The sequence below is a fragment of the Cervus elaphus genome, chromosome 14, assembly GCF_910594005.1.
Source record: "Cervus elaphus chromosome 14, mCerEla1.1, whole genome shotgun sequence".
NCBI classification, from domain to species: domain Eukaryota; kingdom Metazoa; phylum Chordata; class Mammalia; order Artiodactyla; family Cervidae; genus Cervus; species Cervus elaphus.
Window position 1 is genome coordinate 46,005,531 of NC_057828.1, and position 16,093 is coordinate 46,021,623.

At 42.8% G+C, this 16,093-nt stretch overlaps 1 protein-coding gene across 1 annotated transcript in view; it reads right to left on the reverse strand.

The window, feature by feature from the left end:
• Positions 1 to 354: 354 nt before the first annotated feature.
• Positions 355 to 16,093, reverse strand: part of SLC25A33 (solute carrier family 25 member 33) — a 32,143-nt gene continuing 16,404 nt past the window's right edge. The window contains exons 3-7 of the mRNA XM_043923953.1: positions 12,315 to 12,392; positions 10,225 to 10,325; positions 5,659 to 5,725; positions 2,056 to 2,336; positions 355 to 856 (exon numbers count right to left, since the gene is read on the reverse strand). Of these exons, the coding sequence (XP_043779888.1) occupies positions 654 to 856; positions 2,056 to 2,336; positions 5,659 to 5,725; positions 10,225 to 10,325; positions 12,315 to 12,392 (730 nt within the window). The 3' untranslated portion in view covers positions 355 to 653. The remainder of the gene's footprint in view (positions 857 to 2,055; positions 2,337 to 5,658; positions 5,726 to 10,224; positions 10,326 to 12,314; positions 12,393 to 16,093) is intronic.

Genomic DNA, 16,093 nt, shown 5'->3' on the forward strand with positions numbered 1-16,093 from the left:
GTGGATTCTTTACCACTAAGCTACCTGGGAAAAGGTTTATAGTTTAAAATATTTAGTGTCAGGAAGTTGTGTTTATTTTTTTTTAACTTGGCAGCTGGAGAGCTCAGATGATCAATCTGTAGGAGATCTAGAGATGAAGGAAGGAGACCAGCTGGGAGGTCTGTCCTGGCCTGCCCGGGGCCACCAAGCTGTGACACTTCTTATCTTTCCATCAGAGCAGGATCTAACATATTAGAAAACAACTGTACTTTAATTTTAGTTTATCTCTGCGTTTCTAAGCTTATGCTTAACTGACGTCGTTAGCTACAGTTTACCATAAGGTGGACATACATAAAAGAGGACACAAACCAAATTTATACTTAAATTAAATACCATGATTTAATTTACTGGCTGCTTAATCCTGTATTCTCTTAAGTTAAAAAAACAAACAAACACAAACACCAACCAAAAGTAGTTATAATTAACTGTTAACGTTAATGAATTTAAACCTTCCAGAAAGCATGAATCCAAAAGGAAATGTCCAACAGGTGATGTGAGCCAGATATTCTATGGCTTTCCTGTTTCAGTCTCAAACATTCTACATGTCAACGGAAAAAAAAAAATTCTCTAGGGTTTCTCAGGTTCATTCTTCTAGAGCACAGCTTTCTGGCCTGTTACTGAGCATGGTCTTCTAACAGGTACACAATTAACTCGTAGGTAGACAACACAATGGCAGTGTTTGGTATCTGCCGGATGAGCTGGGCAAAGAGTCCTCTATAAAAGGCCAGGTAACCTTCTTCCCGGAAGACCAGCCGAGCAGTCTGGACGAAAGACTTGTACTTGGTACCCTCCTCCCGGAGCCGTGTCCTGATGACTTCTGCGGAAAGAAACACGCCTTTCAGGCTATGGACGAACTGTACTTCCGAATGGTGTATGGAGAGAAGGCAAAGCACACAGCGTTATACACGTTAACGTGCAACTATGGCTCTTGGCCATCTCAGCTCTGTTTAGGTGGGGCAGCCACACAGACCACGAAGAGTTCTTTTCAGGACATTTTCTAACTCTAGGAATTAGTCAATTGTCCCAAGACTTATGTATACTTCTAAGGGGTAAGAGTGCCAAATAACTTCTAAAGGATTAGGAAAATAAAAGTTTCATTTGAATGAGACAATTTTAAGACAGTTTATCATTTTCTACTCTTAAGTAAACGCTGTCACTTCCCTGGAGGCCTAATTTATATTAAGTATAGTGAGTGGTATCTCCAACGAGGCTTTCATCCCATGTACTCCCCAACTTTCTCCTACTAGGATCCTTCTCCATTCCATCCAGCTTAAAAAACCGCCTCCTCCTTTCTCAGAGTCCTGCCCACCTGGCCCGGCCTCACCCTGGCCCCTGCAGCATGACACCTGGCGCTGCCCGTCAAGCGGACCGCAGGGCACGAGACGTGGGAAGTCAGACCCCTGCCCGAGAGCCCGTGGGGCTGCTCGGGGTCCCCACACGACGGGGCCTCGGTGACCTGTTACAAGCTGGCCGTGTGCGAAGCCACAGCCGACAGTGCAGCAGGTGCTGGAAAACAAAACCTGCTTTTCATGGCACAGTAAACTGAGCTGTTTTTTTTTTTTTTTTAAGTAGTTCAGTAGAACATGAGGTCTATTATGAATTCCTTACAAAATAAACTTACCCAAAGTAGCTTTCCTCAGCACTCCATTCAAGGTGGAAACTGAGAGAATTTTGTTTATTTAAAAAAAAAAAAAGCTTGGCTCCCTTATCATTTTTTTTTAAATTGAGGAATTTTAAATAAAATCCAGATTTTTTTGTTTCTTTGAAAACATCAGATGTTCCACAACACAGGGCTCACATTCTGCCGAGTGTTGGCCACAATCAGATGGAGCCAAGGAAGGCAGAGCTCCCACCGCCCGCGTGACCTGCACGCACGAGCTGAAGCCGGCTGTACCGGGACTCAGCTGCCTGCATCACCTGCAGGTACCTGCATCTCCATTTGAACCCCAGAGGCCCGGAAGCACTGACACACACCGAAGGCCACTGTACCGCGCTGGAAGGCCAGGCAGGACCTACCGTGGGGGTAAGCGACACAGGAGGCGCATCCCTTAGAAAGAGCAGCAGCTGCCATAAGTCCAAAAAAATTTGTGGAATTTTTCTCAGTCCCATTTGTAGAAGAGGCTAACGGAGCTTCTTTCAGATACTTCTTTAAACTTTCATAAATAGCAAAACAGATGATGGTTTCCGAAATCCCAGCATACGAGGCAGTTAATCCCCTGTAGAAGCCGCGGATGCCTTCCGTTTGGTAAACATAGCGGGCACACTGGAGCGTGTTCATCTGCTTGGAGCCTCGCACTCTGCACAAAAGAGACCAATGACAGGCAGTTACGACACATGCTGAGGAGCCCGCCTGCTGCCCCTGAGTCACAAGGATGATAAAGAGAAAGTACATGGGGAGGCACCATAATCCTCCTTGGTCTGGGGTTGGCTGAATCCTGTCCACTGTGAGGCCAGGTCCATCAGCTACGTGGGGCCACAGGCCCACAGGATGGCACGCACATCTGTCCCAACTTGCAGACAAGTGCTCAGAGTCTTTGATCTACCTTTGGGAAGAGCTAGATGGAAGGTGTTCACCAAAGAGGAAAATATGACGGTAATAGAATCAAAACCATCCATGTGTCTACACATGCAGATGGATGGTACAGAGACTAGATTAAAGGAGTCGTGAAGGCAGTAAGACATGGGGAAGTGCTTAAAGTGGAGAGCAAGATGAAATTCCATGTAAAGTACAATTATGACACAAACATGCTTTAAGGAAACACTGAAGGAAAATCCGCCAAGAATCTCACAAGGTGGTAAGTTTAAGTGCTCTTTGTTACCACTGTAGTCTCCAAATGCTGTTATTTTGACTCTTATTCTTTCTTTTTTGGGTTTACTTATCTGGCTGTGCCGGGTCTTAGTTGCAGCATGCAGGATCTTTAGTTGTGGCATGCGGGATCTCAGTTCTGGACCACAGATTGAAACCAGAACCCCTGCATCAGGATCTCGGCGTCTTAGCCGCTGGACCACCAGGGAAGTCCCTCCATTATCCCCACATTTGTAAAGTTATAAACACGGAAGAAACTATACAATAACTAAAAGGCCTTCAGCTTGGATGCTCCTACCCCATGACAGGAAGTTTTCATAAACTGCCTAGAAACACACAGAATCCCAGGACTGGATAGTGTTCACACTGGGTGCACGTTGGAGACCCTCCTGTGGGGGAGCAGATCAGTGTACAGGGTTCCCCCACTCCCGCCCCCTACCTGGAATGACCTTTGTAATGCAAATGCAAGCATCCCACTCCCCTGTTTACCATCCTCTCATAGGGGGTCTCTCAGTCTTGGCACTACTGGGACTCTGGGGGCTGGACAGTTCTCTGCTGTGGGTGGTCCTATGTGCTGTAGAGTATCTAGCAGTCTCCCTGGTCTCTATCCACTAGATACCACTTAGGCTGTGAGAAACAAATATCCAGATGCTGCCAAACATCCCCTGGGTACAGAGCCCCGGAATTCCTGCTCTAATAGCTCTACACTGCCTCCAAATACAGCTGAGTCCAAGCTCCCGCTCCTCCCCAGGGCTTTTAAGGACGCGGCTTCTCCAGGCTTATCTCCCTGTACCTCTCTCCTTTCCCAGCACATTCACATGCACGACACACCCCTTCTTTCTGCTGCTCAGAATGAACAAAGCTTCGCTGTCTCCAAATCTGCTGCACACCCGAGTCTCTGCCTGAGGCCCCTTCACTGCCAGTGCCCACTGGGCTCGTGGGCAGAGGGAGACATCCCTGCCACAAGAGCCCCTCCCTGGCTGCCTCCCCGCACGTCCCATGCAGACTGCGTCAGGGACCCCGCCAGGGTCCTGGAGCACTGCTGGCCCCTTCTCCCACCAGCCTATAATTCTCTTTATTCTCTGTGAAGCTGTGAGCTTTGGGAAGGCAGGGCTTGTGTCTTATTCTCTGCTGTTTCTGCTGCCACTGGTGCAGAGGAAAACGTGCAAGAAATCCTCGTTGCTGAGGACTCTGTCAACAGAGCCCACCCAAACAGAGCTTTAAAATGTCCTGAGCACAGGTCATTACCAGGCAGATTTTAACAAACGCACATAAAGAAGGCTTTCAGCTGACCCGTGCATTTATCCCCTGCTAAACAGAAGTAATGTGAGGACACTGTGTGCACACTTCGAAGTAACCACCCAACAAAGGTTCTAGGAGAGGACTGGTCAGGAGGTCGTAGGACAAGAGGTTCTTGGGGGTTCTATTCCTGGTGAGGAAGGCAGATTCAAGGAGACCGAAGCAGGAGACCATGTGACATTTTTTGAAAACTGCCAAGGACCTTGAAGGTTAAGCTGAGGAGTTAGGATGTGACTCTGACAGTAACTGACATTCATTGAAGTCTTCTGAGCAAGATATCTCTTCTAAATGATTAGACCTGGTACATTTAAAAAGGTTCCTTCAGGTAGAACGGACAGAGAATGTCAAAGACCCACTTCAGAGGCTACCTGGGTCATTTGAGAGAAAAATCAAGCAAAGGCAGAGCCCACCTCCATTTCTAGGTGGAGCTCTTGCCTGCTCTCTCCCCTCCTTTCTCTATAGGTAGCTTAAGGTTAGACTGGACTAGCTGGAAGTTTCCAGCGCCCCACACAAATTTCTAGGCAACCTAGTAACAAAAGGGTACTTAGAATCCTATCAGAAAACATTGTTTATCATCATCACTGACTTGAAATTACAGTAGTTACTGGGATGTTCCTTGATCTTGTTATTTAATATACTAAAGAAGTATATTAATATATTGTAACTTTTAAAAACACTGCTAACTGTATTTCAATAATTGGTTTTCCTTGCTTTTAAAAATATCATTCTAGGGCTTTTCTGGTGGTACAGGAGTTAAGAATCTGCCTGCCAATGCAGGGGACATGGGTTCCATCCCTGGTCCAGGAAGATTCCACATGCAACTAACAGGCAACTAAGCCTTCCAGCCACAACTACTGAGTCTGTGTGCCTAGAGCCCGTGCTCCACAATAACAGGAGCCACTGTAATGAGAAGTCCAAGCACCCCTGCTCACTGCAATTAGAGAAAGCCCACTTGCAGCAATGAAGACCCAGTGCAAAAAAGAGAGAGAGAAAAAATCATTCTAAAAAGTGCCTGTAGGCTTCACTAGAGACTGCTAAAGGAACCCAGAGCATAAGAAATGTTAAGAATCCCTGGCTACAATTTTGGGGGAGGAATCCAGGATATTCGAGGGCCTTGGGAGACTAAAATGCCCCTACTGAAGCTTTGGGCACTGCTGTTCTGGCACCTTCCCACAAGAGAGGCCATTTGGAGCACAGTTCACAGCACTCCACCTGGGGGCAGGGTCTCCCAGGAGCAGAGACCCAGGACTACCCTGGGGATCAGGGGCCACACCTGAGCGAACTCCTGACATCCCTTTGTGTGTTATTTCTGCTGGTCTTTGTCTCCACCCTGAGGCATGGCAGTATAAACCTCAATACAAGAGAAGTTTCTACATATGCTTATATGCAGATAAAACAAAGATGGGCATGGTTAAGGATGCTACAGGTCTCACTCTACAGCTGGAACTGGCGGAAGGAAAAAAACCCCTAAGAATTCAAGTCTTACATTAAGGAAGGAACAAGTAAAAACTTACTTCCGTTCGAGCTGCATCCGGGTTTTAACCATCCATATAGGGTTCATTAAGGAATTCGTGACAAAAGCTGGAAGAAAACAAAACAAATAGAAAATGTTATCATTGAACAGATCCAATGCTTATTAAAGCCAAGTTTTCCATATGATAAACCTTGAAATCAGGCTTTCAACGGCTTAATAATAAAAATGGTAAGAAGCAGTTCCATTTCCACACAACAGATGGAAGCTATAGTCCCCTAAAATATAACATCTACCAGTAATGTTGAACTAAAGTAAATCTCAATTTTCTAGAGCCCTGTCCATGGACAGGGCAAAAACCCTCTTCCAACAACACAAGAGAAGACTCTACACATGGACATCACCAGATGGCCAACACCGAAATCAGACTGATTATATTCTTTGCAGCCACAGATATGGAGAAGCTCTATACAGTTAGCAAAAACGAGACTGGGAGCTGACTGTGGCTCAGGTCATGAACTCCTTATTGCCAAATTCAGACTCAAATTGAAGCAAGTAGGGAAAATCATTAGACCATTCAGGTATGACCTAAATCAAATCCCTTATGATTATACAGTGGAAGTGAGAAATAGATTTAAGGGACTAGATCTGATAGACAAGAGTGACTGATGAACTATGGATGGAGGTTCGTGATATTGTACAGAAGAAGACAGGGATCAAGACCATCCCCAAGAAAAAGAAATGCAAAAAAAGCAAAATGGCTGTCTGAGGAGGCCTTACAAAATAGTTGTGAAAAGAAGAGAAGTGAAAGCAAAGGAGAAAAGCAAAGATATACCCATTTGAATTCAGAGTTCCAAAGAATAGCAAGGAGAGACAAGAAAGACTTCCTCAGCGATCAATGCAAAGAAACAGAGGAAAACAATAGAATGGAAAAGACTAGAGATCTCTTCAAGAAAATTAGAGATACCAAGGGAACATTTCATGCAAAGATGGGCTCAAAGGACAGAAATGGTATGGACCTAACAGAAGCAGAAGATATTAAGAAGAGGTGGCAAGCATACAGAGAAGAACTGCATAAAAAAGATCTTCACGACCCAGATAATCACTGTGGTGTGATCACTCACCTACAGCCAGACATCCTGGAATGTGAAGTCAAGTGGGCCTTAGGAAGCATCACTACCTACAAAGCTAGTGGAGGTGATGGAATTCCAGTTGAGCTATTTCAAATCCTAAAAGATGATGCTGTGAAAGTGCTGCACTCAACATGCCAGCAAATTTGGAAAACTCAGCAGTGGCCACAGGACTGGAAAAGGTCAGTTTTCATTCCAATCTCAAAGAAAAGCAATGCCAAAGAAAGCTCAAACTACTGCACAATTACACTTATCTCACATACTAGTAAAGTAATGCTCGAAATTCTCCAAGCCAGGCTTCAGCAATATGTGAACCGTGAACTTCCAGATGTTCAAGCTGGTTTTAGAAAAGGCAGAGGAACCAGAGATCAAATTGCCAACATCTGATGGATCATCGAAAAAGCAAGAGAGTTCCAGAAAAACATCTATTTCTGCTTTCTTGACTATGCCAAAGCCTTTGACTGTGTGAATCACAATAAACTGTGGAAAATTCTGAAAGAGATGGGAATACCAGACCACCTGACCTGCCTCTTGAGAAATCTGTATGCAGGTCAGGAAGCAACAGTTAGAACTGGACATGGAACAACAGACTGGCTCCAAATAGGAAAAGGAGTACGTCAAGGCTGTATATTGTCACCCTGTTTATTTAACTTATATGCAGAGTACATCATGAGAAACGCTGGGCTGGATGAAGCACAAGCTGGAATCAAGATTGCTGGGAGAAATATCAATAACCTCAGATATGCAGATGACACCACCCTTGTGGCAGAAAGTGAAGAAGAACTAAAGAGTTTCTTGATGAAAGTGAAAAAGGAGAGTGAAAAAGTTGGCTTAAGGCTCAACATTCAGAAAACTAAGATCATGGCATCTGGTCCCATCGCTTCATGGCAAATAGATGGGGAAATAGTGGCTGACTTTATTTTTTGGGGCTCCAAAATCACTACAGATGGTGATTGCAATCATGAAATTAAAAGACACTTACTCCTTGGAAGGAAAGTTATGACCAGCCTAGACAGCATATTAAAAAGCAGAGACATTACTTTGCCAACAAAGGTCTGTCTAGTCAAGGCTATGGTTTTTCCAGTAGTCATGTATGGATGTTAGAGTTGTACTATAAAGAAATCTGAGGGCTGAAGAACTGATGCTTTTGAACTGTGGTATTGGAGAAGACTCTTGAGAGTTCCTTGGACTGCAAGGAGATGAAACCAGTCCATCCTAAAGGAGATCAGTCCTGGGTGTTCATTGGAAGGATTGATGTTGAAGCTGAAACTTCAATACTTTGGCCACCTGATGCGAAGAGCTGACTCATTGGAAAAGACCCTGATGCTGGGAAAGATTGAAGGCAGGAGGAGAAGGGGATGACAGAGAATGAGAAGGCTGGATGGCATCACCGACTCAATGGACATGAGTTTGGGTAAACTCTGGGAGTTGGTGATGCAAAGGGAGGCCTGGCATGCTGCGGTTCATGGAGTCGCAAAGAGTCAGACACGACTGAGCAACTGAACTGAACTATCCATGGACAGAGGAGCCTGGAGAGTCCAAAGGGTCACAAAGAGGAGGACACAACTGAGCAACTGAGGACGACTACTAGTCCTCCCAGACTCTAGGTGGTGCTGTTGGTATTCCTGTTAATGTGATTCCTATGGTGGTAAATATGAAACTATCATAAAACTCAACTGAAAGCATCAGGTCCAGAAATAATTTGTTTTAAAGAAATGATGATCTAATCCAAAAGAGTACCTTAAATTTAACTTAAAATAGAAGAAACTAAATCTCCACTTACGTGAATCCAAACTTAGACATTTCAATACCCGACTAATCATTTAGGAAATTGAAGTTTTAAGACTGATCTGCCTATTGGAACCATCTTTAAGTCTTCTCCATCTTAATGTTGTTCGTCACTCTACACCAACCAAAAAAGCAGTATCATGTATCACTGACCTAACACACAGCGAGTCCGTTGGAATATGTCATCCCCTCCACATTCTAAATAGACTGATTTTATAATATGACCCTAGACATGCTTCAGTTGTGTCTGACTCTTTTCGACCCTATGGACCCTGCCAGGCTCCTCTGTCCATGGGATTCTCCAGGCAAGAATACTGGAGTGGGTTGCCATGCCCTTCTCCAGGGGATCTTCCAGACCCAGGAATTGAACCTGTGTCTCTTACATCTACCTGTATTGGCAAGCAGGTTCTTAACCACTAGTGCCATGTGGGAAGACCCACCCAGATAGTCCACAGATGAACAAGGACCTACTGTATAGCATGGGGAACGTATTCAGTATCTTGTAACAGACCACAAAGAACTGAATCACTCTGCTATATACCTGAAACTAATACAACTTTGTAAATCAACTACACTTGCATTACAAAAAAAGAAAAAAAAGAATGCTGCCAGGAAGGAGGGGAAAAACCAATTATAGCAACATTAGCTCCTTGAAACAGCAAATTGAAGAGTATTAAAAAAAAAAAAATTTCCCTTCAGGTCCATTTTATTTACCAAGGGTTTCTCTAAGTTAATTTGTCAAAAGTTGCAAAACTGGTGTACAGCTTTTAGTTTATGGCTAACTCACTATTGGCTGAGGCAGTGAGGCCCCACTTCTTCTGAACTCCACACTCCATCCCTTTGACCTCCCTGCCACCTCCACATCCTGTAAACACCTTTCTTGTGAAGCATCTGTGCTAATGTCATTTTCCATTTGGGATCCAAAAATTATCTGTATTCAGATAATTGAACTATTCAGATGAATTCCTAGTACTTTTATTTGGAGGAACAGGAACAAAATGGATACATACAATTTAGAGGTCAGCAGAGGGTGGAAATTTTTCATAAAATGTCAATTTAATTCTCTAAAATACCTTTCTATTTAAACAGACATAAAATTTATATCGAAAACGGCATGGCCTCGCAGCAATCTACAACTGCAATCTAAGACATATTTCTGCCAAGTATTTCCTGGGAGAAAAATCCTGTTGTGAATTTTCTATGGTAGGTGGAATGATTCCCTCAAAAAAGAACAGAAATGACACCTGATCTATCACCAACCCTGCTGAACAAACCCCACGACAAGCCCTGAGCCTTCATCACAGAATCCAGTTGCTAATCCACCTGTACACAGGGTTTGCTAGACACCTGGGAAGTCACAGAAAAAGCAGCTCAAAGTTGAGAAAATAATGTAATAGAAAGACATGAAAACACATTAATATTCCTTTAAAAGATACATCACACTAACCAACAGCACGCATGAGAACATGTCAAACTTAACGGGTCGATCTTAAGGCAGAATAAATGAAAGCAAGTTACAAGCTGTTCTCAAATACTTAGATTTTATCAATTCTAACATAAAGTTTCAGAAAAATGAGTTTAGGTGCAAAAGAAGCAGAAAGCTAATTTTTAACTCTTGGAAAGAGACCTTCTGGCACAACACACACTTTAGGGAGCTGAGGCATTCATGAGCACTCACTGGTGTAACACACCTGCAGAACCAGCTGAGAAAACGTGCACGATGTTGCTGTTTGGCACGAAGACGCCATTGAACTGCTCTTTGGCTTTGGAGTAGCAGGCGAAGTACACAGCCCTGTCAGAGCGAAGAGGGAACACTGTCAGGACATCTTGGGACACTGGCCCCACGCAACCTCTGACAATTCAGGACTATGGGGAAGAGGTTAATAGGTAATCGCAAGCTTAACCTCATCTGGGCTCAAACCAAAACCTGCTGCGGGCGCCTTGGGGAAGCTCCTGCTTGTTCCTCCAGCAGGCAGTCTGTGATGATGGAAGTGCCCTAAACAACTGAGGAAGATGAGGTTTTGATAGTATACATATGAAGTCCATTTATATTCTTCATTCCGGATAAATGCCAATCCCTTTAAGCACCAACATATACTGTAACTGTTCAAATTTATAATACATTTCCAGCATATCACATGTGTCCTGTCTTACACCATAACAAGTATGTCACATGTAATTTGAACTTTTTCCCTGATGACTTGGGACCACATAGGAACATGTAGGCTTGCACACGTTTCCATAAAGGGCTCCCTCCACTGATATGCTCCCTACCCCAGAACGGGACCACTGGAGGGGTGGCACCCCCTCCCACCCCGCCCCTGGCTCTCCAGTCTCCTCTGCCTGTCTGCTTTCCCCTTGTCTGTCTCCTCTCAGATCAGGGCTGAGGAGCAGAGCCTGCTTGTGGTTTTCCCTGCTCTTCACCAGCAATGCCAGGGAAAATGGCATTCTTTTTTTCCAGCTGGCCAATGGATCAATTACAGAATGTATTTTTCAACCTAGGATGCTGACTACTTATCATGATTTGTGTTATAAAACTGTCTTTTTTTTTTTTTTTCTAGGTTCCAACTGTTCTAAATGGGTGTGGTGGCCAAGACTCTATATCAGACTGACAGGCGTTACCAAGTTAAGCACTGTCCACGAGTAGAACGACTCCGTGTTCTTCATCAACTACATATATGCAGCATGTCTGTGTTCTCTTAATAATGCATGCCCCGCATAATCGCACAGGCTAGTACTTCCTGTATTTTCAATAGATTACACACACACAAGCTACAGAATTCTAAAGGAAAAAAAGGGTTTAATAAGAATCTGCATATTTATGATACCCTCAGGAAATCTGTGTATAAACTGGAGCACTGACCTGTAAGAATTCAAGAAGCTTTTAGTCTTTACTTCATATAAAATGACACTCTCATTTTTGTTATAAAGATTCTCCTTAAAGTCTATTGTATATGTTGATTCATGTACGTGTCCTAGCAGTCACACCCAACTCCCCTTTCCAGAAGGCAATTTCTAGAAGCAGTTTCTTACCTACTTTTCAGAGATACACTGCCCCCACCCCCCCACACGCAGAAACATTCATTCCCTTTCATATCCACACGTGTATCCTCTGCGTCAGTCCTGCCCAACAGAACTTCCTGCGGAGCTGGAAATGCTCTACGCCTATGGTCCCTTAGGCAAGGGCCACTAGCCACATATGAACATTAAGTACCTGAAATGTGGCTGGTGAGACCGAGGAACTGACTTTTTAATTTTAATTAATTCAAGTAGCCCCATGTGACCAGTGGCTATTGTATTGGGACAGTGCAGCTCAATGTATTCAAATAAGCTTTAAAGAGAATTAAACCTTGTAACAAAAATGGGAATTTTAAAAAATACATAAAATAAAACCTAGAAGCTTTTAAAATTTTTTCAGATGAGTGCTTCCAAACGCAAATTCTGATGTGGGTCTGAGATCCTGTCATTTAAATTAGCTCTTCGGTGATGCCACTGCTGCTGACCACACACCACACTTAGGAGGAGCAAACAGAGAAAGTTCTAGGTGATGGGAGCAGAATAATTTTCAACTTAAGAATATAACAACCAAGAACCTCTTTCTAACACACACACATTGAAAGACATACCAACAGTTAACACTACTTCTATACATCAGATGCATTTAGGATTCTCACACAGAAAAGGAGACTAGTCATCTAGCAGTGCTGCCCCTCAGGTTACGAAAGGACTTCGTATATTACATAGTGTATGTTCTAGGCTAGCTGAAAGGTTCAATGCTTACCTTGATGGTGCAACTCCAACCAAATTTGGACCCAAGCCTCTAAAAAGTGACTTTGGTCCCTCCTTCTCCAAGATTGACCTAAATAATAAGAAAAGATGTATCTTTAAAATCCTTAGGCAAGCGCTATGCAAAATGATAAGGGGTCAATCTTCACATTAGCTCCTTGAATAAAGAACAGAATGTTTACAAAACCCCTAGGTCTTATCTGATTATATTACAATACAGAGTCAGAAGACTGAAGAATACTCCTTTCATTACTACAGTGAAAAAACATGCTTCAAAATCGCTCTTGTCCACACAATAATGTTATGAGTATATAATAATGAGTCATGTTCAGGGTTTGCACAACATACAGGCATTCTTGTAAGGCAAAAAGAGCACCTGACAGGTATCACAGAATCTTTTCCTTACTAGCAGGTATCAAGTCCAAGCCTTGTAAGTGACCCCAAGGTGCACTCTTGTCTGCAAGGCCCAGACTAACTCTCTGGTCATGCTGAGGGTCACATGAAGGAGCTCTGTTCACCACACTAGACAACTAGACAGCATACCTCACTGCAAGTACAATGCACATTTCTTTCTTCATGGCATCTGGGGAAGGTCAAAGCAGTGTGTTTCAAATGAAACCTGGCCACACAATGGAATATCATTTGGTAATAAAAAGCAGAAGACTCTTCAGAGTCCCATGGACAGCAGAGAGATGAAATCAGTCAATCCTAAAGGAAATCAACCCTGAATATTCATTGGAAGGACTGATGCTGAAGCTCTAATACTTTGGCCACCTGATACGAAGAGCTGACTCATTGGAAAAGACCCTGATGCTGGGAAAGGTTGAGGGTAGGAGGAGAAGACGGTGATAGAGGATGAGATGGTTGTGGCATCATCGATTCAATGGACATGAGTTTGAGTAAACTCTGGGAGATAGTGAAGGGCAGGGAAGCCTGGCATGCTGCAGTCCATGGGGTTGCAAAGAGTTGGACACGACTGATCGACTGAACAAAAGCAACAATGAAAAGGAAGTACTGATGACTCACACAAGGAAGAAGCTTCAAAAAACATTAGGTTAAGTAAAAGCAGACACAAAAGGCCATATGTTGTATGATTTCATTTAGATGAAATAATCAGGAGACAAGCTAATCGATAGAATAGTGGTTGGTTGTCTAGGGCTGTGAGTCTGGGGATGGGGAATGACTGCAAACAGTGAGGGGATTTTTGCAGTGTGATGGAAAAATCAAATTGTTGTCAAGGTTGCACAAAACTCTGTGAACATATTAAAACAGGTGAACTGTATGCATTTAGTGGACAATCATATGGTATGTGAATTATATCTTAAGTGCATTTGGAAAATTTTTTAACTGAATTTATTTTTTTATCAGGTCACACCTGATCCTGGTTCCCGATCAGGGATCAAACTGGTGCCCGCTGCAGTGGAAACACTGGACTGTCAGTAAAGTACTCTGAATTACATCTTTTTTTTTTTTTTTTTTTGAATTACATCTTAATGAAGCAGTTAAACCACAAAACCCAGAGGCTCACTGAAGAAGTCCTAAAAAATGAAAGAAATATTGGCAGTAACAGTTTTCATGTTTTTGCTCTTGTGCTAAATCAATTGCTTAACAAAAGATAAATGATATAACTGGAATACAGACTGTGGATTAGTTATATCAATATTAAATTTCCTAAATTTGAAAACTGTACTCTGGTTTTAAGAGAACACTCTTTTCAAGGAAATAAATGCTTAAGAATGAAGGGTAAAGGGACATGATGTGTGTAACCTATTTTCAGATGGTTCAGGAAAAAAAAAAGTACGTATATAGAGCAAAAACAAATAAACAAATGTGGCAAAATGTTTAACACAAGAGACCTGAGGTAGAGTACAAGCAAGGTATGTGCCCTGTTCCTGTCACTTTTCTTTAAGTTGGAAATCATTTCACAATAAAAAACTTTTAAAAATGAAAAAGCTATAGGTCATAGGTTACAAAAATACTGAACTCATCCTAACACTCTAAAGGAACGACATGTTTTACTGCATTTTCACACTGGCCAGAACCAAGCCACTTGGCCCTTAACAGAGACATCAGAATTTGGTGTTTTCAACTTTAAATTCTTTACTGCTAACTCTTTCTCAAAACAGGATTCAGCTTTAAAAAAAAAAAACAAAACCACGCTCTCTGGAAAAAAAACTCTCAAATAACCACACCTTGAAGTGACCTACATCTTATAGTATAGTATGTGAAAGCTTTCAAATGGTCAATACATTTAGAATTTTTTCAACTTTAGGCTCTGTCTGTGGTCCCCACGACTGTTCACTGTGCCGCCAATCCTAGGAGTCACTCAAACACAATTAAGGGTGTCTCTGGCTCCAGGAAGCTGGGAGCCACGCATCTATAATGCAGTGGGGGACTGGTGTCCTCAAGTGACTCAGGCCTTTTAAGAGCTGCAGAAAGGCTGTCTCCATAGTGACGCACGTTAACAGTGGGCAAAAAGTCAAATCTGTTACATAATTCAAACTTCTAACCTATCTGGATGTTTACAAAACTTTTCTGGAACAATCAAGTGCTTACTATAAATGGTATTCCTCAGCTTCAAAATAAAGCATGTGTAGGGCCCAGACTAAGTTTCCCACAGTACTATAAACTTTCATTTAGGAAAGAAATGCAGAAGGAAACTAGGATCTTGTCTGGAGTGTTTCGTTCTCTTCCCTCTTTTAGATCAGACTATGCATACCACAGATCAAGTTCCAAGACAAAGTTCTGAGTTGAAGCCATCAGCTTTTAAAAGAAAAACTACCTCACTAACATATTACTTTTCACATTAAAAAGGTACTTGAAAAAACAAAGTACCTGAAATAGTTTAAAGAACAAGAGTTTTGATTGCATAAAAAAAATTTTTTAAAGAAGATTATGTCCTAAGACTTTTTAAGGCAGATACTTGAATAAATGGATTATTACCCTTTGGCAAATTTAACAGAGAGAGCCTAATTGTGTTAACATCTTGTCTTCAAGTAACTATATTCAAAATACAAAGGTAATCAGTGCTCCAATGGAGAATACCTTTTCTCTAATAGATTAACCTGAGACATAAGCAAACACTGATTTGCATTTGGAAAAACAAAATTCCTGTAAACAAATTCTGTTGTCTGTTAAGCCTTTAAATGTAGCACTTCCTGGAAGAATAAGACTAAAAATAAGCAGCTTAGTTTTAAATGAATAACATCTGACTATAGGCCACCAGGCTCCTCTGTCCATGGAATTCTCCAGCAAAGAATACTGGAGTGGGTTGCCATTCCCTTCTCCAGGGGATCTTCCCAACCCAGGGATCGATCTGGGTCTTCCACACTGCAGGCGGATTCTTCACTGTCTGAGCCACCAGGGAAACCCCCGATAAACCCAATGGCTTCTAATCATGAACAGATGACTTGGTGGGCTCTGTGGCACGGAGAAGAGGCCTGGATCCCTGCTCTCAGTTCACCACTTCCCAGAAAAAGAGCCTGCTTAGTAGCCCCTCACCATGGCTCTAGCCTAGGGGTGATTAGTGGAAGAATCAGAGAGCACAGTCCAGTAATCCAGGTGGGTGAGGAGGGTGGTGGGGAAGCAAAGAGCAGTCATCTTCTATTAAACTATCCTAAAAGGCAATGCTTCTTAGGCTGGTACACTATCTGATGTAAGTACTGGGTAACATTCTGCTTTCAGAACTCAGTGACAAGAAACAACATACATCTACCCTGAGGAGCATGTGTGCTTTCTCCAGATGAGAGTTATGCAGGGTGACAGCCCCCCTTT